Source organism: Magnolia sinica, chromosome 16 (genome assembly GCF_029962835.1).
Source record: "Magnolia sinica isolate HGM2019 chromosome 16, MsV1, whole genome shotgun sequence".
Taxonomy (NCBI): Eukaryota; Viridiplantae; Streptophyta; class Magnoliopsida; order Magnoliales; family Magnoliaceae; genus Magnolia; species Magnolia sinica.
Window position 1 is genome coordinate 65202927 of NC_080588.1, and position 27767 is coordinate 65230693.

Below are 27767 nucleotides of genomic sequence, written 5' to 3' on the forward strand. Positions count from 1 at the left end.
TAACTTAGAGGATACTCTTTTGAGGTCATCTGCGGGAATGGAGCGGGAGGGTCCAAATCGGGATGTTGTTATTGTTTTGGGTTTCTTCAGCGCAGCCAGTAATTGCATTTTTCAGGTAGCGATGACAGGGTTACATGCGACTGGTGTGCTTCTAATAATTTCCCTTTTTCTTTTGTTTGATAAAACTTTCATCACAATTACAAAACAACAAAAACAAAGAGAGAGAGAGAGAGAGAGAACAATCACATGGCTTCTATTAAGCAGTAAATAAGACTGTGAAGGCCTCAATTTGGATGAAACCTCTCTTTTAAAAAGTGAACAAATTTCCAACCTAAAACATACTACCAATGATGCCATCAGGGGCTGTACAATGTTTAATCAGCAATTCCATTTTCCATCTTCATGGATCAGGTAACTTTGAAGCTTCAGGTTACAATGGAAGCAACAAACCAACAGCATCAAACATTTTCGCACAAGGGAGATGAAAATTTTTACCTCTATTATGGATGGATGAGTACACCTTAAGAATCCCAAAAATGCAGTCCTCAAAGCATACTGGATGCTCGCAGCATGACCTCCCTTTAGAGTCTCAAAATTAGGATCAAAACCAAGAAGCGCAGAAATAATGCTGCTAAAGTGGAGAGGCCTTTTCCTCGCAATGGCTGCAAGACTGACCACCACAAAAGCAACATCAAAATCAATTATAAATTGGGAATACAGTCACACGCATCATGCATATATTCATAAGAATGAATGATACAGACAAAACCATGCAGCAATAACCACAAGGCCATATTCACAAAAATCACCGCTATCAAACTTAACTAACAGATAATGATATGAATGCTGAGAATATGTTACACGACAGTAGTTGGAACTGATGAGTTTGTCAATCCAAGTTCTTGGCTACTCCCCTATCACCTAAGAAAACCAGTATTTTGCAAAGTCCCCACAAATTAGCTTTGACTGGATCAGAAATATACACTTTCTATTTTAATTTCACTAAGCATTCAGCCAACTTTGAATTGGGAGAGAAGCAAACCACACCTCAGTCAGCCAGGGTAAGCTAGTTTTACTTAGATACTACCAACTAGGCTATGCAGACATAACTTCACAACACTTGAACAAAGCAAACACTTCAGTTCAGGGCCCTTTTAAATTGAATTCCTCACGGATGTTGCAGGAGTCATTGGATACTCAAGCAGTGTACGATGATACATATGCAATAGTGTTCCAAATATCAGCGATATAATTGGTATCGCCAGGTCAACAATACCGAAACTGCTAAAAGTGTAAAAATTCTCAAGTATCGCCAATATTTTCGATAATTTTTTTTTGAAAGCAACGAAGAAATTTTATTAAAAAAGGAAAAGCACACAAAAGGACTGCTGAGGTAGCAGCCAGAAAGCAACATTAGAAGCCCAAGAAAAGAAAATTGAAATCTTTTAAGCCCATAACATTGGTCACCCAGTCAACTATCAGCTTCTTAGCATGGGATCCCACAGATTTAGGCGTCATCTGCGTGTCGTTAAAGACTCTATCATTCCTTTCCTTCCACACAGCCCACCAAATTGCAATAATCGCCAATCTCCAAATTCTGGATTTCACTTTGCCAATTTTGTGGCCATGCCACACACCAAGCAAAGATGCAGCAGAGCTCAGACAGCAACCCGTGAAGTTGAATCTAGGCCAGAAGTCCCAGAATATAAGACTAATGAAGCAGCAATGAACGAGCAGATGATCGACTGTCTCTTCACTACGCATGCAAGAGCGGCATATATTGACGATCTGCATCCCCCGCTTCCTGAGGTTGTCGATCGTGAGGATCCGATTCCTAACAGCGAGCCATCCGAAGCAGATGAACTTGGGAGGGGCTGCATATTTCCAGACTAAAGGACTGATCTAAGAAGTGGAGGCAGGAGAGCGGAGCAGGGCCTCATATAACGATTTAACAGAAAAATTGCCAGACCTATGGCGATTCCAAATCAACTTATCAGGGGAGGAAATATCCGGAGAAATAGAGGACAAACATTGAAGAAGGTCCGCATATTCGTCAACCTCCCAATCCCTTAGATTCCTAACAAAATTAATTTCCCATCCCCCACAGGTTGGTAAGAAGGAGAAGTTACTGGCAATGTAACTTTCTTTGTTGGCCGCAATACCGTAAATCCCCAGAAATCTGCTTTTCAAGGTGTCGTCGCCTATCCACTTATCTTCCCAGAACCGGATTCTCACTCCGTTCCCCAAACTGAATCCTATGTGAGAAAGAACCTTATCTTTGTGACGCAGGATGCCTTTCCAAATGAATGAAGCTCTATAGGAGGAAGTAGATTTGGTCCACCAACCACCTACAGAGGATCCGTATTTTCCTTTAACAATGATATTCCACAATGCTTCCGATTCATTTCCCAGACGCCAAATCCACTTGCCAAGAAGAGCCTCGTTCATAATCTTGAGCTTCTTTATGTTAGCACCCCCATTCTTATACTGCGAACAAACCTCCTTCCAGTCCATTAAATGGAGTTTTTTGTGATTTTCCTTGCCGCACCATAGGAAATCCCTCCTGAGCGCATCGATTCGATTTAGAACAGAAGCCGGACATCTGAAGAGGGACATATAGTAGATAGGGAGATTGGATAGCGCCGCTTTGATTAACGTGAGTCGACCGCCTAACGACAGATAACTACATTGCCACGTAGCAAGCTTCTTTTGAATTTTGGCCACAATTTTGTCCCACATCTCCAAGGGTGGGGAACCAACAGAGAGGGGAAGACCGACAAATGTAGTGGCGAAGGAGGCCGACGAACATCCCAGATTAATCGTGTGCTCAACCAGGGCCTGGTCCGACAAATTAATTCCATACAACTTTGATTTAGCCAAATTAATCTTAAGGCCAAAAACTGCCTCAAAACAACGAAGAGTTGTATGAAGGTTGGAAACAGAAGAATCATCGGCCTCGATCATAATAAGAGTGTCAACAGCAAATTGAATGTGAGTTATCCGTTGGACAGAGTCTGCAACGAAAGCACCTCTATACAATCCCGCAGCCTGACCTCTAAGAATCATTTGAGAAAAAGCCTCTCCTATCAAAAGGAACAGGAGGGGAGAAAGAGGATCCCCCTGACGAAGGCCTCTTGAGCCCGGAAAGAAACCGTGAGGAGTGCCATTTAAGAGAATTGAGAAATGCGCCGATATTTTCGATAATATCGGCAATACTTGGCGATATTATCAATATTAGTGATACTTTGAGAAGAATCCCTTATAAAAGTTCCGTAGTATTGGCGATACAATCAATAATATCCCCGATACAAAGGAAACATCCATAAATAGACAAAAATTGATAGAAAGAGGGGGGAATTTCCAAAAACCCAAAAAAAATCTCCATTTTTTTGGATTTTTCATTTTGAAATTTTGTTCTTTAGGTGATTTTGATCACTCTTGGTTTTTATTGAATCAAAGTTTGGATTTGCGGAGAAATCTCGACTCGAAATAAAGACAGGACGGAACTCAAAGGTGACAAAAAATCCACAAAAACTTCAAATGTTAGCATGGATTGCAATGGGAATCCATGTCCATGCATGATCCACATGCATTGACATGAATTTGTGGTGAAAACGTTGACAATTAAGTGAAAAATGGGGGAAAATAGGGAATCCAAAATTTTCCATTTTTATATTGAAGAATGTCTTTTTCACTATTAACTAATGTGGAAATTTTATATAGTAATGAGTGTTGGCCAATCTATTGATTGGCTACAAATTTTTATATTTATTTTATACTGATTTTTTTTACAACATATGGATTATTTTTTTTTGAAAGATATTTAAAAAAATAAATAATAAATAATAAATAATAAAAAAATATTATGGTTAGGCCCCTATAAAATGAAAACTTATTATGTATAGTTGGCTTTTCAAATATTCCAATTCCTATATGTATAAACATGTGTCTTTTTTTTAAGCTAACATTACCAGGGATTGAACCTTGGATCACTCACACACACTACATTGTCTCTACCAGCTCTTCTAATGGCCGGGAGACAATGTTTCATTGAAAAATTCCACCTTTTTCCAACGTTCCCCAATGTTTCCCTCAGACAGTAATATTTTTCCTAGTATCGGAAATACCAATACATGCTTCCATATCCCCAATCATCGATACATGTAATGATATCAATACTCTGAACATTAGGTACATGTCAATGTAACTGAACCCAAACTGTCCAAATTATCGACCTCATAGTGGATTGTGCAAAATCCAAAAATAACAATAAAGAGATTATCCATCAAATGGGCAATTAGCAGTGAATGGTACAAATTCACCAAAAAATGTGCATTAACAGAGGTTAGGATAACATAGATACGCCCCATCGGAAGAACCAGATTTGGACGGTTTGGATGGAGATGCACGTGTGCAAAGGTGGTTGGATGAAACCTATGGATCATCATGCCATAGAGTATTAAACTATCAATATTTTTTTCTTACTCTAGTATATGTCACTGTCATTTGTTCGTTTAATTAAATTTTCCAATCACTCGACTAGATTCCAGTTCTAAAGGGATTCCTTGTAATTTTTCCTCCTTTATCTTTCACTAAGCATTTAATTTTTTAACTTTTCTATGGGCGTGCCCACATTTCCATACTCTCCCATGTCTAACCACCCATCTAAGTCAACGCATGCCAACCATGTACCCCAAGAAACTGGTACGCGAGTAAAGTGAAAACTCAAACCAGCAAAGACTAACATATTATAAAACTAAGAATTAGCAAAGGAATACCAAAGATCCTCTCATTGTCCTTGATGAAATTTCAAGGGACAGATCAAGTGCATTCACCAATTGGACTACTAAATACATCCATGGCGTATGAACAGCAACAAAAACACCTACACATACATACATATATATACATACATACATAAATATGCGTGTTGAATCCATCTAGTAACTCTAATACGAAAAAGATATTGCGTTCTGGAACAACCGATTTTTTTTTAAAGACAATGCACTTTATTGGGGCCAAAGTCCTAAAAACAGAACAACAAAAGCAAAAACAACTCATAAGAAGAGAATACCAAAAACAACGCAACAACAAAACAAAGCAGAGAAAAAAACACAACCCAAACAGACCAAACCCCCAAATACAGACATAAACAAGAACATCCGATTACAGACCCCCCATAGCAGAGCTACTCTGATACAATATGATACAAAAAGGCCCACAATATAAAGGCATAAAGAAACTAATCGGCTAAAGGTAGAACAATTTTCCAGCACATCACAAATAAATGTTGTAGTTGAACACCGAAGGCAGGGTTCAATCAAAACCACTACATGTCAATGATGAAATACAAAAACCGACAATTTTGTTAAAGATAAAATGAAGAATCAAAAACTTCTTTGCAATGAAGCATCTGCAGCATGCCTATGCTTTTCAACTGCTCAATACTAAAATGTGTAGGCCAAGTATATGACAAAGAAAAAGCAATGAAGGACATAGGGATGTTTAAAGTTCTTGCCAGTCCCAGGATGTTTACAAAATACTTCAATGGATATGTCAAATATATGAACACAACCAAGGGCCCTAGACACCCATGCCAGCATCGCTCCTATCTAAAAACTTGTCATTGTTTCTTTAACCAACATAAAAATGTCAGAAAAACACATGTCCAACAAGCAACAGGTATCACCAATCACCACTCATACCTGTTGCATAGTTGCACCAAGTGTGAAGAGTGTAAAAATCATGACAGAGATAATGTGAAAAGAGAAGACGAGAAGAAGACGAAAAGAAGGTTGTAATCCCAAACCCCCTCTCTTATATTTTCATTAAGACCATCACCCTACCATTGAAATATAAACATGGCTTTACATAGAAATATGATATGCTTTCCTATTCTATGGCATGACCTGTTTTTACCAACAACTTTGGTAAGGATCAGCTACTTGAAGTCTGATGAAACATAAGGCATAGAAATGAGCTTTGTAGCAACCTTTTCCCCAATGAAGTGACAATCTACTTATACGTGTTTTATTCTTTCATGATAGGCTGGATTATTAGCGATGTGAATGGCATTCTGATTATCACAATACAGAGCAATAGAAGAAATCATTTTAATTCCCAGTTCAATTAGAAGCGTCCTTGGCCACATTAATTCGCAAGCGCAATGTGTCATAGCCCAATGCTCTGCCTCAATGCTTGATCTTGCCACCACAAATTGCTTCTTGCACTTCCATGTGGCGAGCTTCCCACCAACAAAGGTGTAGTGCTCTATAGTGGATCGTTTGGCGGTTTTTGACCCTACCCAATCTCCATCAATGCATCCTTCTATGCTGCTCACGATTTGAGTGCGCGATACCTTTTTCCACGAGCTGACTTCAGGTATTTCAGAATTTTATAAACCGCTGCCATATGAGATGGTCTAGGAGCATGCACGAATTGACTGACAATGCTAACCTCGTATGAAATATCCGATCTGGTTATCGTTGAATAAATAAGCTTGCCTACTAGCCTCTTCCAACACCCTGGATTACCAATAAATAACCTCTTCCTGATTGTCATGAAGTCCATGATTTTCTTTCATCGGTGTATCAAATGGCCTTGCCCCAACACACCCATCTCCTTTGATAATTCTAGCATATACTTTCTCTGGAATACAAATATCCCTTGTTTTAAACGGGCAACCTCAATCCCCAAGAAGCATTTTAATGACCCCAAACCTTCAAAATCAAATTCCTGATGCAAATACTTCTTCAGCCTCTCAATCTAACTGTGTCATCGCCTGTAAGCCTGTAACTACGATATAATCAACATACACAATCAAAATAGCAGTTTTCGCTTCCTTTATCCGTACAAACAGGTTATGATCTGCCGAGCTCCTCTTCTAGCCTATCTCGATACCATGGACAGATCATGGTAGGGAGGATGGGAAAAGAGTATGCGAGAAGAAGAGGAAAACAAGGTTGTAGAATCTGCTCCCCCTCTCCTATATTTCTATTAAGATCCTAACCCTAACACAAAAACATATGGTACACCTAAGGACCATTGAAATTAATCACAGCTTTACATAGATATCCCAACATAGAGATGGGGCAATAGATTCAGGTGTGGGAGTGGAGAAGCACCTTTTTGAAAATGTTCTCAAGTATAAATAATTAGGAAGCAACAGCAGGAGTCCAAAGTGCAATTTGAAGCAGGAATGACGTTTGTAAAGAAGGATCGTGCAACTAAGCCCCATTGCATTTGTTACAGTATAATTAGCCAAATCCACTATCCCTAGTATTGTTTCACACCCAAAGATGAGCTTAAAAACTGTACATTTAGAACTCAAAGGAACCTAGTTAAAGACCACAATGGAGTCCTAACACTGGAAAGCAAAGTCGAGGACCAGGAACAGTACTGTGTACCATGAATACAAGGACACCTGTGGTAAACATGCAGTTAAATCGATCGATACAAATCCTGATCCATGTGATGGATACTAGTAACTTAGAAGAATTGACCCATACAACCAGCAAAAGACTTGAGTGTAGCTCTTCAGACTTCACATCCTTTAGAGAGATGACAAAAGCAGCCATCTCCTCTATACACAAAAGAAAATGCAATTTTCTCCATATTCATGACCAACCAAACTCATGCAATAAGTGGAACTTACACTCAATGGCATATGGTGAATTGGCAATTCATCATATTGCACTCAAATCCGCCAAATGTAAAATGAATGTTCTAAACCACAAATCAAACCTTAATCACAAGGAAACAAGGTTCCTATATCAAAGCATGATTCTTATAAATTAATGTCAGAGCAATTAAGATACGACCAGACACAGAAACAACACACATGACCCGTAACATTTTTTATTAACACATTTGTAGCACCAGCCCTCAAACTCCAATAACTTCTTTTCAGCTGGGAAACTCGCAAAACAGAATTTAGTGATTTTTCTTATGTTCAGAATTTTATTTCAACACAAAGACATAAGAAGTATGCAGCCTGCCACTGTCTTCCACACACACTTCCGTAAATCTTTTCACTGTCAATGACTCAAGAGGAAAAAGGATTGGATGAAATTGCCGTACATGTGCTATACACGAAAACGCATTGGAAGACATTGTCGTTCATGTGCAATACATGACCATTATATTTAACACAAATGTGTTGTTATCTGAGATTTCTGAAATAAAAGAAATGATGAATGAATTAATAAGATCACCACATCAATGGCATCTAGAGTGGCTGCAAATTGACCCAAAAACACAGAAGAACTTCTATGATTTTATTTCTTTCATTATTTACTGTTGCGGGATGTTTAGATGAACACAGTTGCGTTCATTTTAAGGATTTAGATTTTATTTAGAGTTAAGTTATTTTGGATTCTTCTTTAGATCAAGGGTTGAGATTACATTAGCATTTTAGGTTAACTATATTTACTTTCTTGATGGATCATTGCTTGATCTTTTTCAATGAAGGTAAATAGATCTAGAGAGACCAGTGACAGACAAAAATGTCTCCTCCCTAGTCCATTTTTTTTCTAAAAATTTAAACGTTGATTGAAACTACGTGCCACTTCCATGCATCGGATGCAATAAAGGAGGTATTAACCTACAATTTCCTGGAGATTCAAGAGATTTTAGGCCAACAAGTAAATCAATCAAACAGCTGTGAGTGCCATGCCAACCAGCCGATTGAGCAGCCACAGTTACCATTCAATCAACTAATCATCGCAGAAATAGTAGCCCCCAATCATCTACATGAAGACCCAAACTTCCAAAGGCCATAATTTTGTGTTCAGGTCTCTTTTTTCAAAGATGTGATTTTTTTTCAATGTGACTTCAATTTCAATTGGTTTTATCAAATTCCATCAACTCAAACCTCAACTTGTAGCACAGAAGTGTGTGTGCTACAAGTTGAGGTTTGAGTTGGAATTTGATAAATCCAATTGAAGATCTTTCAAAAAAAAAAAAAAAAACTTGTAGCACAAAAGTTGGGACAAGATTAATGCCAAGCTGTTTGTGATTTGCAGGGTGTATATTTTGTATAATTTTACAGAAGTTCTACCCAGGAGCGTGGGAATGCAATTCAGGTTGGGAGAGAACGACCTAGCAGCAGGTCAGGTGAAGCACGAATGGAATCATTCATGGAGAAGATTTACACCAGAAGAGTGTGGGCATGCGACTCAGATTAGAAGAGAATAAGCTAACAGCAGGCTAGTTGAAGCACGCATGGAATCATTCATGGAAAATGCACACCATCAGCACACTGCATAATCTCCAACAACAGGCTGCACGATTTGCACAGAACTCCAACTTCCCACATTGTGGCAAGATCAAGGAGATTCAGAAACCAGGAACAATGCACACAAATCATTTTTAAAAAAAACGGAGAACCTACGGTGAGAAGATGGAAGCATCCGTGCCCTTGTGCTAGACAGCAATTAAGGAGATATAGTGCAAATCCAGGGAAATGTATGCCCATGTAGATCCCGAAGAATTTCTCAATTGACTCAATGGTCCGAACAAAATCATCTTTTGGAGCAAAGTTTTGTAAAGATTAAAGAACAAAATTCAAATTTGTCATAAAAACTTGAATGAAACCCTATAATATGATACCAACAAGTGCAAGAAACAACCATCAAAAAAGGGAAAGAGCTGAATCACATTTGCTAGAAAACGCCATCAAGGCTCACTGGCTCAAAGACAAGCTCATTCCACCCAAAACCAAAATGACGTTGTACAGCAAGTTGCAAAATTTGCATTGAAGGGACGAGCATATACAAATCTTAGTTGCACAAAGACTGGAAGAGAGCAAAAAAGGACTCATGTGTGGGAGTATGTAAGCAACTCGTTTGAATTGTTTGCGAGCATAAACACTCAGGAAGTGGAAGCATCAGTCAGAAATGAGAGCAGCAACTTTGGCTACAATGGTCTTGCAACTAAGGAATGAGTGCACTGATTTCTACCAACATCCAGCTGCAACACATTGGAGACATGAGAAGAAAAGACTACAAGGTATGTTTGATGGACTGAATCTTTCAATTCAAGAAGAAATTAGCATGCATGTTATGTGACATGCATCAGTGAGGATTTAGACAGAACACAGAATTTTACCAATGTGACAAGCTGTAAAACCATTAGAAACTTTTGCTCATCCGAAGTTCATATCCTATCGAATAAAACCCAAAATTATGTAATCTGCAATATGCAAAGGTCCTTGAAAACAAGTGGGAATGGAATGAAGAACACACTCGAAAGAGTTCAGTTCTCTACAATCAGGAGATTACAATGCAGAAGCGCATTGACACTTTATTCCATGGTCGGAAAAGTCAGGATTCATAACTCAGCTTGGTCTGGTATTTTGCTCGGGCGTGGCAACTCCTTGCAAATGAGTTCTGTTATTTTTTACCAGGCATGTAAGAAGCCAACCTGAATAGCAGGAGGGAGGCAATGATGATGATGATGTATAACTAAAAATAGGTACCGATAAGAAATTTCAAAATAAGGTGTATACAGGAAATGTCGGTGTGATATAATGTTAAAAGGGAAATTACAAATTTAATTGATGATAATGGCGGATATTTAACATTATTTTATTCAAATCAAAAAGACATCCCACAAAATTTATCTCCATCACTCTGAATTTAATGTTATCCTACAATGCAAATAGGAACTTCTTTCTCATCCACCCTACATCATCCAACAATTTGACAAGCTGGATTGACAAGCACATATGCGATGAGTACTGTAGATGCGACACTGCAACTCAAAAAAGCTATCATATACTGGAAGGATGACAAAATATTGCTAATTGAGCACAACCACAAGGATTAAAATCCCTAAAAAAAAATTGCAACACAGCCACCCTTTAAATGTGTTTAAATGTTGGAAAATCTTTCATTGACTACAAATACTTCCTCGACTCTAAAGACTTCTTGTTTGCTCACTTGAGCCTTTTTAAGACTTTATATAAAGGCCTTTTTTTCTTTCCATTGTATCAGAAAGGAGATGCCAAAGTGGAACTTTGTAGGAAGAGAGAAATCGTAGTGAATTAGGAGTTCCTTTTTATTAGGATTAAAAAAGAATCAGATTCTAAAGATGCAATAAAGAATTTGAATTGACCAAAATGACTCTCAAGGGAGAACATAGGAAAGTATTGTAATACAAGAATCGGCCAAGTTTGGTGACTCAGCCAATCCACCATATCACTGAAAAAGTTTGCTGATATTGCTGCAAAAGAGGCGATTCATGTACGGTCCAATCCATACAGAGACTCAACCAGTTTTTCTGCTGATCTGAGCTAACTTGGCCAATTCCCAAGTCAACTCAGTCTCACCAACTTTTCCAACCAAGCTTTATTCATTTAATCATTTTTCTGTGTGGGTTGTTCAGTTGAAGTCAATTTTACTTGAGTAGAAATTAGGATTTGATTGGTGTTCAATTTATTTGGAAACTTAATTTAGATCAGCAGTCCATATATTAGGGCTTTAGGGTAAGTATATGTACTTTCTCGATGGATTACTGTTTGGTCCTTTTTATTCAACTTGTTCATTTACAAAGAATTTTAAGCGGGACCAAAAGATCTTATGGTATAGACAATTCTCCTCTCTTCTATGTTTCAAGCATTGCCAGAACTATCGCTTCCTTGCATCAAATAGACAAAGTATAGCTTCATTGTGGTTTTTAGATATAGCACGGCTGGCATACGCGTCCCTTATTAACCCTTAATTGATTTCAACGGGTAAATGCAAAACATTGTGCAGCTGAACTTGGTTAAGAAGCCCCTCTTGAGTAACAGGGAAGTCCTTAAAACTGATTTTTCAAATACTCTGTTTCATCGACACAGTGACATTGATGCATAGCCATAATGAGGTAAATTTAAATTATATTGTGATTATGATGCTCTCTTCATGCAGATATTGGCTATTGTGATGTATGTAACTCGTGGCATTTATAGTTGAAAGGCATTCTGTCACCCTCCAAAACTGATGTGCCACACAAGTACAGACGATCGTTGAATTACAAATTGGATGGGGGAAATGAAAACTTTTTTATCCCGCTGGCTGAAGAAGCAATGATATAAATAATGCCTTGAGTTGAGGCAAATTGTCAAAGCATAATTTCGGTCATGGAGTTTCTGCCACCATGTGTCATGCAATAGAGCCGACAACAGATTCTTGAATATTGTATTAAACAGATCCCACATTCCATGATAGAGGAACAACACGGAAATAAAGAAAAAACCATCTGTATTTAGGAAACATAAAAGGAATTGTCAGGTGATAGCCAATCAGAAAAGAAGTATTTATTACTGTATAAGTTAAATGTGTATCAAAATGTTAAAAATATATATTACAATTGCAAATCACTGGCTATATCCAACACATAGCAGGAGTATTCTCCCACAAATAGCACAGGAGATGGGCGCTGAAGCAGTTTACAAAGCATAAACTGCATTACATGATCACTGAACTCTTTTCAGTAAATGGGCAGGTAAATCTCATCCTTCCATTCTTGACTCCCACAACCAGCCAACGATGTTGGCATCAGCTAGGCCGCAATGGTAAGCCACATGCGGAGTGCAGTTTTAAACTGTCTATCCTGGTTTCTCTCATTATTTGAGCCATGGATGCAGCAGCTTCAAGCACAAATCCTATCTGTTATCAGCATACTGCCTTTTAACTCCACAAAAGACAACCAGTAAGCATGCTGCGACAATGCCACAAAAGGGAGTTGAACTACAACCTGTTTCCAAACTTCAGTCAACCGCCAAAAAGTTCAAACAGAAAAGTTGTGACAAAAAAGGTAACAGAGAAAATTTATGAGATAAACATGCATAAGGCCCTCATCCTTCAGAAGAGAATAGCAATATCATCAGAATATTTTTTTAAAAAAAAGTATATATCGCTTAACCAATATACATATATATGTGTATATATATATATATATATGAAACTGAAAGGGAAAATTTATAGCTGTAAGACCAGCCATGCTTTATGGGACAGAATGTTGGGTAGTTAAGGAACAACATGTTCATAGGATGAGTGCATCTGAGATGAGGATGTTGAGATAGACGAGTGGCAAGAAAAGGATAGAATTAGAAATGAATGCATTCGATGGGCCTTAGGAGTAGCAGCACCAATGGGTAATAAGATGGGGGAAAGTAGACTTAGCTTGGTTATGAGCAACGGAGACCAAGAACTGCGCCAATTAAAGGAGTTTACAAGTTCAAGGCTCTACAAGGGCAAGGGGAAGGCCCAAAAGGATGTGGGTGGAGGTAGTAAGAAAAGAGTTGATGACCTATGGTCTAACTGAAGTTGCGGCCCTTGATAGAGTGGAATGGCGGAAAAGGATTCATGTAGCCAACCCCAGTTAGTAGGTATAAGGCTTATTAGATGGTGATGGTGATGGTGATGGTGATGGTGATGGTGGTGATGGTGGTGGTGGTGGTGGTGGTGGTAGTGGTGGTGGTGATATATCACATAACCATGATTCATTTCCATGTTGCAGACTACTAGAAATTGGCACCATCTTGCATGCATCACAATGAGCCAAGCAACACAAGATTCAAGAATCAATGACACCATAGGGTTATGAAATGTATATGAAAATGGCACATAAGAACTTTCCAACTAAAATTCCTGGACCGAGGCTGAAGATGAAGAATCAGAGAACAGAATAAAAATGAGTGATACACAGCAAAAGAGTATCGTAGTCAGATGCAGATTTTCCTCCTAGCAACATGGCCTCAGTGTTATGGGACTAGCGCACAAATACATCCAAAAGCACATACCAAAAAAAAAAAAAAAGCATCATCAATAAATATAGAGATAAGTTGCGTACAGAGCAAAAATGGACTAACCTAAGGCAATATTGCAATTCATCTTTGTGAAATAGTAACAGAAATTCAGAAATATATATATATATATATTAGAAATCTAGTCTTACACGGCAGCTCTAACATGTCACCTTCAGGCATCTTTCCAAATAGGGCTGGCAAAAGACCAGGCTAGCTCAATAGGCTTTTGGTCCCAGCCCACCACAAGCGGGCCTTTGACAAACAATCAGACCCCAGTTCTGAAATTCTAGCTTATAGCGTCCCACATGCAATTAGGAATTAAGACAAACAACCCAAGTTTTCTCATTACTATTTACTATCAGATATTAGGGGCAGTTTTAATGGAAATACGCAGTAGAAAGCAGAGGTTTTTTTAATGTTCTCCTCTCTTCTTCTCCCCAACCCACTGCCTTCTTCTCCGAAGCCTCCAACTGGAGGCTCTTCTCCTTTTTGTAATCCATGCAAAAGTACCAGAAAAATATCCTCTGTGACAATGGTGCTCAAATTTTCCACCTGAACTCTGAAAATTCGAAATAAATCGGAACTCACGGATCAATAAAGTTCTTGGCTTCCTCCATACAAATGCATGTGCTGTAAACAGATTGGGCTGGCCAATTGGGCACTAATTTCCATTGTATCAGGCATGGGCTTGATTTGTTGGCCAAATATGAGATGGGCCATGCTCAGGCTTGAATTTCTGCCCTGATTAATAGAAGAGCAAGGCTTCAATATACCCAAACCCAGACCATTGCCAGCCCTATGTCATGGGCTTGGGGGTTCAACCATGGACTTACCCATTTTTGGGTCACCATATGCCATGGTATGCCAAATGGTTGCGTAACAGTATCGGTTAAAACCATTATGTGTTACAAGGCCAAAACGACCGTTACAGAAAAAATGGCCCATAACAGGTCCAAAACGGTTTTTTTTGTAATGGAATGTTCTACAGTATTCTAAGAGAGACTTGTAGCTACACTTATGTAGAATTGTCTAGACACTTTCTAGAAGTTTCTTGACTGTTGGATGAATGCAACATGGCACCATCCTAACCATTTATGTGAAGTAGCTAAAAGATGATTGTGCCCATATAAGGGGGGAGGGCTCCTTATTTAAGACTCACTCCTCAGAGTTGCAATCTTCTCCTCATAGTGCAATACAAGCTTTCCCATTCACTCTCGTGTTCTCTCACATTCTCAGGAAGACCTTGGGTTCTAGTACTTGGCACAAGTGGGCCAATTCAAGTAGCATTGGGACATTAAACCAGTGTTGCACAAGCAACACTGCTAAGGAGTTAGCAAGTCCATGCCAGCTAGCACCAAATCTTATTAAAATAATATATTTATTAACCATTTTTTTTAAAGAGAGAGAGAGAGAGAGATCATTGACAACATCATTAGCCCCTCCCCCGGCATAGACAAACAAATACAGAAAACAAAAATCTCTTCCAAGACTCAGCACACACATCAAAGGCCCACCTCCTTTCACCCCTCTCCGAGGGCAAGAGCTCCACGTCATTTCCTTCAATCAGGACAACCAGACCGAAGAAAGCCATGTGAACCCTATTATCTCTAAGGACACAACTAATACCACAGGAGCCCAGGTTCCCTTTAGACGAGCAATGAGGTTAGGCTTACAATAATTGACAGCTAGACAGAGCCACTTGAACTTCCTATAGCCTTGAAGCTATCTAACCAAAAGCATGGACCAAATTATGACAAATATTCATAGCTACCTTGGACCATCATCATAGCCTCATCCCCGTCTACATGAGGTCACTTTACAGAACCATTTTGCCAAAAGTTAGTAATCTAGCCCAGTAAGTGGAAAGCCTCAATGTCCCTTCTCGCTAGAGTTGTACGCGAGCTGAGCTAGCTCGAAAAGCTCGCTCAACTCGACTCGATTTAGCTCGAATCACCTAGGCCCGAATGGGGGGTTTAGGACGGGCCGAGGCCTATTTGATTCAACTCGTTAAAAAACAAGCCGAGGTCTAGCAGCAGGTAGCTTGGCTCAACTCGACTCAGCTCGCTCTGCGTGTGTGTGTGTGTGTGTGAAATTTTCGCCCACGCATGTCTTGCGTGCCATTTGCACTCGTTTGCCAAGAACCGTTAGATTGAAAGGATTAAGAACGGCTCATATCACCTCATGCTCCCGCTCGAGTAGAGCTCACCTCTCTCTCTCTCTCTCTCTCTCTCTCTCTCTCTCTCTCTCTGCCCTCTCGAAACCCGCCCACAAACAGCCACCTCCATCTCATTTTCCATGTGACCTCATCCCTCTCTCTCGTCCATCTCAACCCGTGCATCCAAGCTCCCCTCCCCCCCCTCTCTCTCTCTCTCTCTCTCAACCCGCCCGCAAATGGCCACCTCCATCTCCTTTCCCTTGTGACCTCTCTCTCTCTCTCTCTCTCTCTCTCTCTCTCTCTCTCTCTCTCTCTCTCTCTCTCTCTCGGATTCAATGTTCTTTAAATTACATGTATCGTTCATATCTTATTTTGTGGCTTTTACCTATTACTAAAGATCAAGGTGTTCCAAAACCGTAACGGTGGCCGTAACGGCCACCACCGTTACCGTTATGATACAGGTCGTAACGGCTGTTATGGCCCCTGTATCGGCCGTTACGGCCCTTTTTTTTTGTTTTTTGAAAAAACTGTTATAAGACCATTACAGCCTGTTTTTCTGTGACAATCATTTCGACCCCGTAACACGTAACGGTTATGACTGTTGCCGTTACGGCCATTATGTAACCGATTTTGAATGCCTAGCTAAAGATAGCTCGGCTCGGCTCGGCTCGGCTCGCCTTGACTCGACCAACTCATTTCCCTCAATTCGGCTCGAACCATCAGGCCGAGGCAAGCTAGCCTGTTAAGCTCAAGCAAGGCTGAGCTGAGCTTGGCACAGCTCGGTGTACAGCTCTACTTCTCACCAACTCTATCCAAATCATTTGTGGTCTTCTTCTTGTCCTCCTTCCTTGCCCATTAAACCTAATCAAAGTTCCTTTCCTCAATGAGCCATCTCTGGCAACACATTCACTAGCAAGGTATTCAAAATCGGTTATGTAACGTCCGTAACGGTAACAATCATAAATGTTACGCGTTAAGGGGTCAAGACGGCCGTTACAGAAAAACAGGCCATAACGGCCGTGTAACGGACCGTAACAGTCTTGTAACGGACCGTAATGGTCTCGTAACGGCCCTATAACAGTTTTTTTTAATAAAAAAGGGCTGTAATGGCCAATACGGCCTGTATCATAACAGTAACGGTGGTGGCCATTACGGCCACCGTTACCGTTTTGGAATACCTTGTTCACTAGATATTTCTTACAACTTGGCATTTCCATTCGAGTCGGGGAAAACATGTAAGGGTTACAAAAAAAAATTATTCCAAGAATCGAAAAGATAAAGCTGGATGACCAGCGGTATATTGAATTCAACTCACAGAAAATTTAAATTATTAATTTATGGTTAACATCAAATAGGGTTTAAATTTTTGTTTAAAGCTGAAGTCATAGAGCTTTTATCTATAAACTGAAGTGGGTAGATGCAAATATATATATATATATATATATATATATATATATATATATATATATATTGCAGACTCACAAAGACATTCTGAGGTTACAAGACCTCAACCATCCACAAAGAAGAGAAAAATTTGTGTGAACCACAAAACGCAGGTGAACTGTGAATGATAAACTTCACCACTGGCAAGACCATCACTTGTGCTCAGAGAAATTGTGTAAACATGGTAAAATCCTTAGTCACACAAAGCATGAGGGAAGCAGCAGCATATGCAGGTGCTATAGTGGTGAAGCATATATTTCAGACAATTGGCTTGTGTTAAAAAACTGAGTGAGGGAGTGCAAGTGATTGCATCTAAGGTAAAGCCAACTCAAAATTCAGAACTTCCAAGTCAGCTAAAACCTAACACAAAAAAGAGATTCCGCCATGATTAATCAAGATAAGGAGAAAGAGTTCCTGTACTAGACTCCATACGAGGTTTTAAATGAAGAAGTTCATGAAGTGTTGCCCTCATCTCCCAGTTACACATTGATGAGTACTTGGAAGTGATAAACTGATAGGAGAAAGCACCAACTAAAAGCTGAAGAACTAAGTCTAGAATGGTAGATGAAGAAAAGGATTAATTTGGTGGATTAAGTAGGTTGGGGTGCACAAGAAGCATGTGATTCAAGGATTAATTTGGTAAGTGAAAGAAAATGGGAGTATATGGAAACCTTGGCAAGGATGCAAACTTGCACATTGTACAACCACAAATACAATTAAATTTTCATAATTTGCACTAATCCATGCGATTAAGGTTTAATCCCAAACCAGCATTGGTAGGAAAGTTGGAAACCAGACTGTGATAGGTACGCAGGTCATGTTGCTGCTTTCTCAAAGAAACAGGGATGGACTGGAGGAGGATTGGTATTTTACCCCAGCTAAAATAGATTTTTGCATTACAAATGTTCTTTGAACATGCTCAAAGAATTCTTGTCTCAAGTCTTGATGACTGGTGAAATAGGATTTGTAAAGCCGACCCCACAGATTGGACAATGCTACAAGGATGATGGATGATGCATGCATGCTCAACAAACATGGGTTGTCAGGTTCATGGTAAACAGAAAACAGGGTACTTTTGAACTGTTTGTGGCTTCTAGGTCTAAGGCATCTATGTTCCCCTTAACACTGTTTGGAAGCTGAATACCTTTGATTATTTTTACTCCAGCACTGTACTTGTTGTATTACGGAACAACTTAAAAAGGCTAACCAAAATTACTCAACTATATGATGATATAAGTCAAGAAAAAGAAACTGCCACCTAATAATTTATATGGATACATAGATTTGTGAAATAGAAATTCAAAACTCACCAGTTGATAATAACTACTATCAAAGAACCACGAAGCGATTTAGCAGATTGCAATTGATCCAGTAAAAGGCCAACACCCTTGTTCGCTTCCAACGTCAGAACAGATGGATCCAAAATTGGATGGCCTCCAACTAACCATGAGACATTAAAATTCCGTCCCTTTCCTGTTGGAGTGAAAATTGATAAGAGCAAGTATGTCATGAAGGAGAATCTACTTCTGACATATCAAGGCAAAACCAGCATAAAATACTGAACACAAAACAGTCAATAGAACAGAAATATACATAGGGAATGAATCAACCACAGCTGAAATTAATTCCCTAAAGTCAGAATGCAATACCTTCTCTGGATGGTGCTTCAGAATCATTGGCATCAGATGTAAAAAGTAAAACACAAATTTCCAAAAATTTCACAGCCAGCAACTTTGATCCGGCATTACCGGGCTGCAACATAAATTTCAAGCGGAAGTCCATGTCAGTCAATAACTAGAATTTTGAACGTAAGACCAACACGCATTTAGTTTCAAGGACTCCCATGAAATGAACTGGCTTCTTAAGTAACCAAAATGTAAGAAGTCACCACTAACAAGAGTTCTAAGTTATAGGAACATGTGAAAAGAAAAAGTCGGAACCCAAGTGCACAAGCATGAAAAATCCTCCTGATCCAATAAAAGAATAACAAAAACACTACCAAATTATGACAGTTTTTACTGCCAATTTACTTTGCCATCTCCTATGAAAAGCCAACTAAAGCTACGGCTTTTGCTTTTTCAATCAAGTAAAATTTATATATATATACCACTTTAGCATATTACAGCTCAGGATATCTCACTGGTTGCCACTAAATAAAGTACAATTGATTACATACTAGGTGATGGGGAATGGGTTGGTACGGAGAGAAGGCAATTAGCAGAAAAGAGGTCCAGTTATACAAATTGGCATAGAAATGGAATATGGAAAATCTCGAAACATATAAAAACAAAAAATCAGAAGGAAAGATAGCAGTTAGGCATAAACTAGCAAAATTGAGGGAGAGGAAAAGTAGAGACAGAAACCATATTAGATTAATCAAGGTTGAGGAACAGAGATCAGGGAGAGATGTACTTTTCAAGGTTGTTAATTGAAGAAGTATGTGTGGTGATAGGACTGGTAGATGGTACTAGAAGGGGCATTGGACCTTGGGAATTTGGGAGGGTATGACATGTACTTCTCATAGAATTTGGGTAAGGGAAGTAAAGTTAGCCTTAGTAAGGATGAAGAAAGAAAAGGTAAACACGCCAGATGATACACCTATGAAGTTATGGAAGAATCATATTAGTTTCATTAATTCATCTTTCCAAGAATCTTTTGAAGATGTAAAATACAGGATGAGTGGAGGAGAAGCACCATGATACCTATTTACAAGAACAAAAGAAACATACAGAAATGCACCAGCTGTCAAAGAATCAAGCCTACAAGTCACACTATGAAGAGATAAAATGGAGAGTAAAATGAGATGGTCTAGTCATGTATAGCAAACACTGAAAACGCCCTTGTAACAAGGGGAACATTGATTACGACCAAAAATCCTGAAAAGAGAAGAGTATGATAGCAGAGAAGAGCATGCCTCAATCTTATTCGGTACTGGCCTAATGGCCATCAATACTATGAACCCACTTCCAACATTGAATTTTGCTGAATAGTTGCAGTGTTAGGTTTCTTTTTTCTTTTCTTTTCTTTTTCTTTTTCTTTTTGAACATTTTCAGTGTTAGGTTTCTCACCTACCTTTCATCTGCAAAGCTCATGTCTGGCATTGTTCTGAAGGAGGAGAGAACCAGATGAAAAAGGTCAGTGAGAAACCTAACACTGCAACAATTCAGCAAATTTGATAAACCTAAATAGTTGCATTGTTTGGTTTCCAGAAATTATATATCTATTCAAACCCATCTGTCTTTCCTGACTAGCAAGCCTAATGAAAATGAGATTTTAGCCGTTTTGTTGAGACAGGTAAAGAAGATCTGATCATTGATGAAATTCCTAGCCTAAATGAGCAAAGCAAAAGGAGAGCGAGAGCGAGTGAGAGAGAGAGAGAGAGAGAGAGAGAGAGAGAGAGAGAGAGAGAGACTCAAACATAGGGCTGTCATCAGTATTAGAGATGATTAGAGTAATCTTCCTAAATTAGGGTATTTCTATATTTGTTGCGTAGCTACTAGGATCTCTCCACATTCCACGTCTCCACAAATCTCCCACCTCTTTTATATATTCATGCTATTCTCAAAGAAATAAACAAGTTACAGTTCCCACAATGTAGCCTCTCTTGTGGTTTAACATGGTATCAGGGCTAGGGTTTGTAAAACCCTCACCCTACGTCCCTCCCCTCTTTCTTCTCCCATTCTCCTCCTTGCTTGCTTTCATTGTTGCCTCCACTCCTCGGCGCTGCAACAGCGGCAAAGAGCGACCATTGTAGCAACAGCCATCAAGCACCATCACAACAGCAGCCAACCACCAAAACACATCAACAACTCTCCACCCCGCAACAAATTCCACCCAAACTAGTTGTCGGTCTCAAACCCCATCAACAGTGCCATCCCAACCTTACCAATCTCAACATGTGCAACTTGTCTTCTTCATATTCGAACCGATCTGCACCAGCTACAACCCATCGCTGCAGCTGTTACATCCAAAGGCCACCCAGATCGTTGCCCTTGTCGTTGTTGTCCGCTATTATCATCCGCAATTGTCTTCTTCCCTATCACTACTCACTAGCAGTAGTTCTGCAACCTGTCCAGCAACAGAACCAGCGTCTACAACTCCAGTGAACACAGTCACTATCAACCAGTGTTTTAAATAGCTACGCTATGTAGCGTGTAGCTTAGCCTTAACGTTACATAACTCATGAAAATAGCTTCAAGTCACGTGTAGCCTATGCTACATTATAATTTGCATATGCCACACGCTACATAGACTACGCTACACACTACGTGGCTCACATTACAAGTTATTTTTCACTACAACATTAAAAAATGTTTTCAATGCTTTGTTACATTTTTTCAATTTTCTATAAAAATTAGTTAATCTTTTCAATGCTTTTAGTAAAATAATATAAGTAACAGTATTAAATTAGTTTTCATTGCTCTTTCTTTACCTTTATACTTAATCATTGCCATTTCCCATTACTTTAGGTTGCATTTGGTTGCACCAAACATCATCATTTTTTGTTAAAATTCATTGTTAATCAGTTTAATTTGGTGTAGAATATCATGGTTGGTGCAACAAGTGCAACCTTCATTAAAAATCTAAAAGTAGCATGCAGTTTACACCTCGCGCTTCAGAGGAATGAACGGTATGCTACACATTATTCTCTATTTAAAACATTGCTATCAACTATGTTGGATAACATTGTTGACACCCAAATCCATCATTGTTTCCAGTGTGGTCATCAACCAAATCCGCAACAACAAATACGCCAACTATCTTGACTCCAAAATCAACTCCCACTCATTTGTCCCTTCTCCAACAGCCGTCGGTTCTCCTATAGCTCCATGTGATCTCCCTCTCTGCCATCTCCGAGATTCAACATTGTTCTCAAATCCGATATCCACAGTTCACCGTCGTCTTCCCTGCCTTGTCAGAACCGTACCGTCACCCTCTCAAAACCAATTGCTTTCTTCCCCATCGCCATTGAAACCCATCCACCACCATCAACGAATCTGCAAGCATCAAAATCATCTTCGGTCAAGTTCGCTGCCCCTATTGAATGATCCCATCATCATTGCCACCTAGCACTGGCCCAACCCATCTCCTCCAGCGCCATCCTGTCTCTCGCGAGATATAGAAGTTCTGAGGGCCGAATCTATGTCTGTTTATCCAACCTTCTTGTTCCGCCATACCTTGTCACATCCTCTGTTCTGATGATGATTTCTAGAGTTTCTTTTAGAGCTTTCGCGATGATTGCCCTCATCTTCGGCATCGTTTTTTCCTGCAGTTCAAGCGCAAAGCCTTGCTCCACCTCCGACGTCTGCCAATGATGGGACATCGGTTGATCAAGTGGGGTGGCCTACCAGCTAATGTTGGTGGCCCTGGCTCTCACATACCTCATCCACCCATTCGATGCCTCCTCATGCAGGCTCTTTTAATTTGAATGTGTGATGGTTGTTTAATGAGAGGGAGAGGCGTACCCATGGTTATGAATATCGCTATTGGGCAGCGCATCAGCCCAGAGAAAAAACAATACGATACGGGCATCGCATATCGATATCGATCCGTATCAAACAATATCGGCCCGTATCAGTCAAAAAATTTAAAGCCAAAGAATTAAGAAAAATATCAAGAAAAAAGAATAATGAGTATTCAAGAATCAATCATTTTTTGTATTTTAGGCATGCAAATGATGGTGTATTGGACCAATTTTTATATGAGAATGTTGTCTGTCGGTTTGACTTGTTGAAGGTCAACTATATGGGCCATAATTGAACACAAATCAAGCATGATTTGGTGAACTAGGGCACATTACATTGAAATAAAACAAAAAGAAGATGAAAATATCAAAAAGAAAGTGAAGGTTTATCCTTCTTTCGATTTTCCCCAGAATAGCCCAATCTGCTTCAATTTGTCAAATTCCATTCAAATCATTTGTTTTGATCCCAAAATAGGTCTAGATCTAGCCTAAAATGAGTTTTTAAGCTTCTTTCAAGGTTTAATGAAAAATAATAATAATAATAATAATAATAAGAAGAAGAAGAAGAAGAAGAGGCTACATGAGTGAAATTCTGGAAAAAAAAAAATTCAAAATTGGGCTTTCATGGGCATGTTGGCCTGTATAATATAGATATTCATATCTATGGCAAACCGTACATAATCTTTTGACTATATGGTTGTTGATGTTTGATTTGGTGATTCAAATTTTGGTTGGGGTGTACCTATTGAGAGGTGGGGCTTTTTTAAGAAGCTTACAGCCCCTAGCCCGAATTTCCTCAACACATTCCTTGGCCAATGGATCATTGTCATCCTCTCCACTATCAATCATCTCTTTCATACACCTTCGACGAAGTAGCTTTCCCGTACCTAAGCCTTTTAACAAAATATATTTTTCTTTTGTGTCAGGCGTATGGATCAGACTTGTGTTTGTGCTGCGCTTTTTGACTGGACTTTTGTGTTAGGTTTTTTTACCGGACTTGTTTATGCTTGGTGTTTGGACCAAACTCATTACTTTGATTGGCCTTGTGGCCGAACTTGTTTTTTCTTTGTTGTCGAAATATTTAAAGCCAACAGAAGAGCAAATGTTAAATTCCCACCCCTGAAAGTGTGTATCCACTGAAATAGCAATGAGTGAAATCCCCACCACCGAAAGAGCCACTATATCAGTCTTCAGTCATTGGAAGTGTCAATGGTTCACATTCCCAAAGTCATCAAAAGTGTTTGCCCGCCTCATGTTACTCGTCGTTTCATCGTCTCATGTTATCATTGCATTTTTTTTAATTTTTGAAAAATGCTTATTATACCTTTCAAAGCACCTTGAGTTTGAGGGGGGGATGTTAAGGTAAATTAGGATAATCTACCTATATTAGAGTATTTCTATATTTGTCAACTCTTCTATATATTCATGTTATTCTCAGAAAAACAAATGAATTACAGTTTCCACGATATAGTCTCTTGTGGTTTAACAAAAAGGTCAGGTCCTACAATTCTAGAACTGGGTTGATTGGGTTTAGGTCTTCTCAAGTGGGTCTTTTTTATTCCAGATCCGTTTTTTGAATCTGGAGCAAGTCATTTTCAGGTACATGTCAGGCCTTTTGGACCTTGGTTTCTAGAGGGGTCCGAGTCGATCCACATCAAATTTACATGGTTGAGCCCACATGAAATTTATGGACTTGTTCACTCACATGTGTGCTGCTTGGACACATTCGTGGTGTATATGGGCTATATTACATGCCTACAGCTTAACAAACCTCATTCCCTTGTTAGAATGATTAACATATGTGATATTACTATTAAAATTAACTTGACCTGACACGACCTGATTTTAACCATATCCAAGATGGTAGACCCAACCCGAGCATGAGTAGATCTGTAATTGGAATGGTGGACATAAACTTGACCCAATTTCTAAACGGGTCCAAGAACTTGGACCCGGTCCCATTAAAATTGGGTTGGGTTCATAGGGTGCCAATGGTTCCGAGTACTCGTTGGCAGCCCTACCTAAAAGGACTTGGATCAAGGTGGTGAGATCGAGGTGGTGAGAAGGGATACAAAGGCTTCTTTTGTTGATGACGATATGGCCTTAGGAATGATTGGCAAAGTATAAAGCTGACCCCATATAGCCAGGAGAAGACTACAATGATGACGATGAATCTACACTAACGATTTTGCTTAAATAAAATAAAATAAAATTTAAAATAAATAAAAACATTTTTGAAGAATACCATTTTGCTTTTTTTTTTTTAACATTTTTGAAGAATACAGTTTTGCTAAAATTTCCATCTGCTTCTTTGTGAATGTGGGAGATTCTTCCAAGGAGAGGCGAGGTGCATTGATGCACACACGCATGCACTCACATGGTTTGCTCCACTTATAAGTACTCAAGAAAGAATCAACACAAAAACACAAAGTATGCTCTCCATCTATAAGTATTTAGGAAAGAACCAACACATTGGACTTAGGGTTTAGCAATACCAACAAAAGCAAAATGTTAATCATCTGCTTAAGGCCCAAGTAGCATCCCTCATATCGATGTAGTGGTCCAAACCTATGTTATTGTCTCTAATAGGACTAGCAATGGGTTGGGTAAATCCACGGGCTAACCAACCCCACCCGCTTAAAATAAGGGTTTGGGTTGAGCTGATCGAGTTTTTTTTTTTTTTTTTAACACACACACACACACACGCCACACACACGCTTACACACCCCACACGCACGCCGTGGGATTTCACCACTGGTGGGTACTCGAACCCTTGACCCGATGTTGAAACTCCTGGGAGCTTATCGAGTTTTAAGTCAAGCTCAGGTCAAAAAAATGTGGTCCACTTAAATAAACAGGTCAGGCTTGAATCAGACAGTGCAGTCCACTTAAGTAGATGGGTGACAATTGAGTTAACCTTGGCCCAACCTAACTCACCAAAAACATTGTGCATATAAATATAAGCAATGTTCAACAACTATTGTAACTTGTTTTAGAGATAGAAATGTGTGGAATCTTGCAAAATGTTTTTCGAGCCCTTGTGGAGTAGCGATATAGTTATTTTACAAGTGATTTAGGCCAAGCCTAGAGATAAGAAGCAGCTTGTGGGTCAGGCATGGTAGTCTCATCTTAAGTCATAGGACCCTGACCCAACCCGAATGCAACCCCACTCACCAAAAACTCCATGGTACATTTCCATTTTAAGTACATAGCAAACATGGTGCGCTCGTGTCATATCATAGAAAACATTTTTCTTCACTCTAAAGCATATGTATAAGCTTTAAATATTTCAATATACTTAAATTTACCAGAATATACATTTGTATATTGATACTTTTATGATATATGTATTAAATTGTAAGATATAACTTAGTCATGTTAAATGGAGTACCTGGGCCCAACAATGACATGTAAACTGTTCATTCTTTCATTTTACATGATCTAGTCTAAATCAAAAAAGTATACAAATAAGCATTTGTAGTCTGTAGAAGATAAAAGAAGGTGCACATATAGCTACAGTAAAGAGGACTTAACAGTTTTTTTTAGGACTTAACAGTTATATATGTGAAGGTACTAATCCATGTAGCCACTTAGGAAAATGGTAGCATTCAATGTCTGATCACAAGGTAACGCATGCTATCAAGGATGAAAGGAATTATCTCACTGGCCTTCAGCTGTAAAGTGATGAGTTCATCTTGGAAAATTCATGAGGTATTAGTAATTCTTTGAAAAGAGAGGTGAAATCAAAGCCTACCTCCAAACCAATGCCAAAAACAGCATCCTTGAACTTAACCATCCATGGCCACAATTCCTCAAGCCATCTCTCAACTTTGCCAGATTGACGAAACTACGATTTTCAGAAGAAAGTATATCAGCTTGATGAAAGATCTTTAAAAAAAGGCTCAGATTTTAACACAATAAAGCAAGTGTTGATGAAAATGCATGTGAATGTGCACCAAATAAAGTGATTATGGCAGCTCAGGTCAAAATAACAAATGAAAAAAGACTATAAGGACCTGTATTGCCATCTCTTCCAGGACGCGGCAAAAGAAATTTGTGCCACTAACAATAGTTTGCCTAACTACGACAGGTGAATCATCTTTTAGAAGTGCCAATAATACAGGCATCAATATATATGACTGTTCTATTGCCTTCAAACCGAGCTCTTCCATCAACCTGCAGAAATAGAGAAGCACATGAGAAATACAGGTACATTTGGTAGTGCCTTGAAAGTGAGCAGGTAGAATGCTTTTTACAATGAAATAACAAGCAAATTATCATTTTGGGGGCAGAAAAAGCAGGAAAATCATAAACCGCCCATTCTGTTAAGTCCTCCAGACAGCACCAAACTCTCAGTCAGTTAAAAATGAAGCCACACTCCCAACAGTTTCACCCAAAAGTCAATTTGGTGGTATTTCCAACGCTGCCTGAAGTTCATAGCATGGTTGGACAGTAAAAGAAATCAGGCTTGAGCCGCTTGATGTGAAACTTGAGAAAAGTTTCTGAATTGTATTTGTTTATATGTGCATATGTGGCTGTGTATGCATACGAGACAATAAGTATGCAAAGAAGATATTACAATGCTATATAGAGCTATCGTCTAGTGCAAATTCTCCTTATTATACAAATTCCCATGTGGGCCCATTTATGATGAACAAAGACCATTAGATGGGGTTACGCTGAAGGCCACACATGACCCAAAAATATCAATGATTGGATAATCAAGCCATGTGATTGAGGGCATGCAAAACGGACAGAAAGGCTAAGATTGGTCTTAAGATCCATTTTTTAGGTCCTTAAGATCATTGGTCAGGGAGTTATCGGGGCCATGTGCAATCCACGGTGGACCCCTCCTATCCAGCAGTTCACTGCGATCATCTGCCTTCCCACTTGGGCCCCAAATATAAATTTGG

General features: G+C 39.2%; 1 protein-coding gene and 1 pseudogene across 5 annotated transcripts in view; one reads left to right on the top strand and one right to left on the bottom strand.

The window, feature by feature from the left end:
• Positions 1–27767, bottom strand: part of LOC131228998 (uncharacterized) — a 55293-nt gene that overhangs the window by 26470 nt on the left and 1056 nt on the right. For all 5 annotated transcript variants that reach the window (XM_058224849.1, XM_058224850.1, XM_058224847.1 and 2 more), the window contains exons 2-6: positions 26871–27030; positions 26609–26701; positions 19040–19142; positions 18701–18863; positions 496–670 (exon numbers count right to left, since the gene is read on the bottom strand). In XM_058224849.1, the coding sequence (XP_058080832.1) occupies positions 496–670; positions 18701–18863; positions 19040–19142; positions 26609–26701; positions 26871–27030 (694 nt within the window). The remainder of the gene's footprint in view (positions 1–495; positions 671–18700; positions 18864–19039; positions 19143–26608; positions 26702–26870; positions 27031–27767) is intronic.
• LOC131229812 (arabinogalactan protein 16-like) lies at positions 22592–22813 on the top strand (annotated as a pseudogene).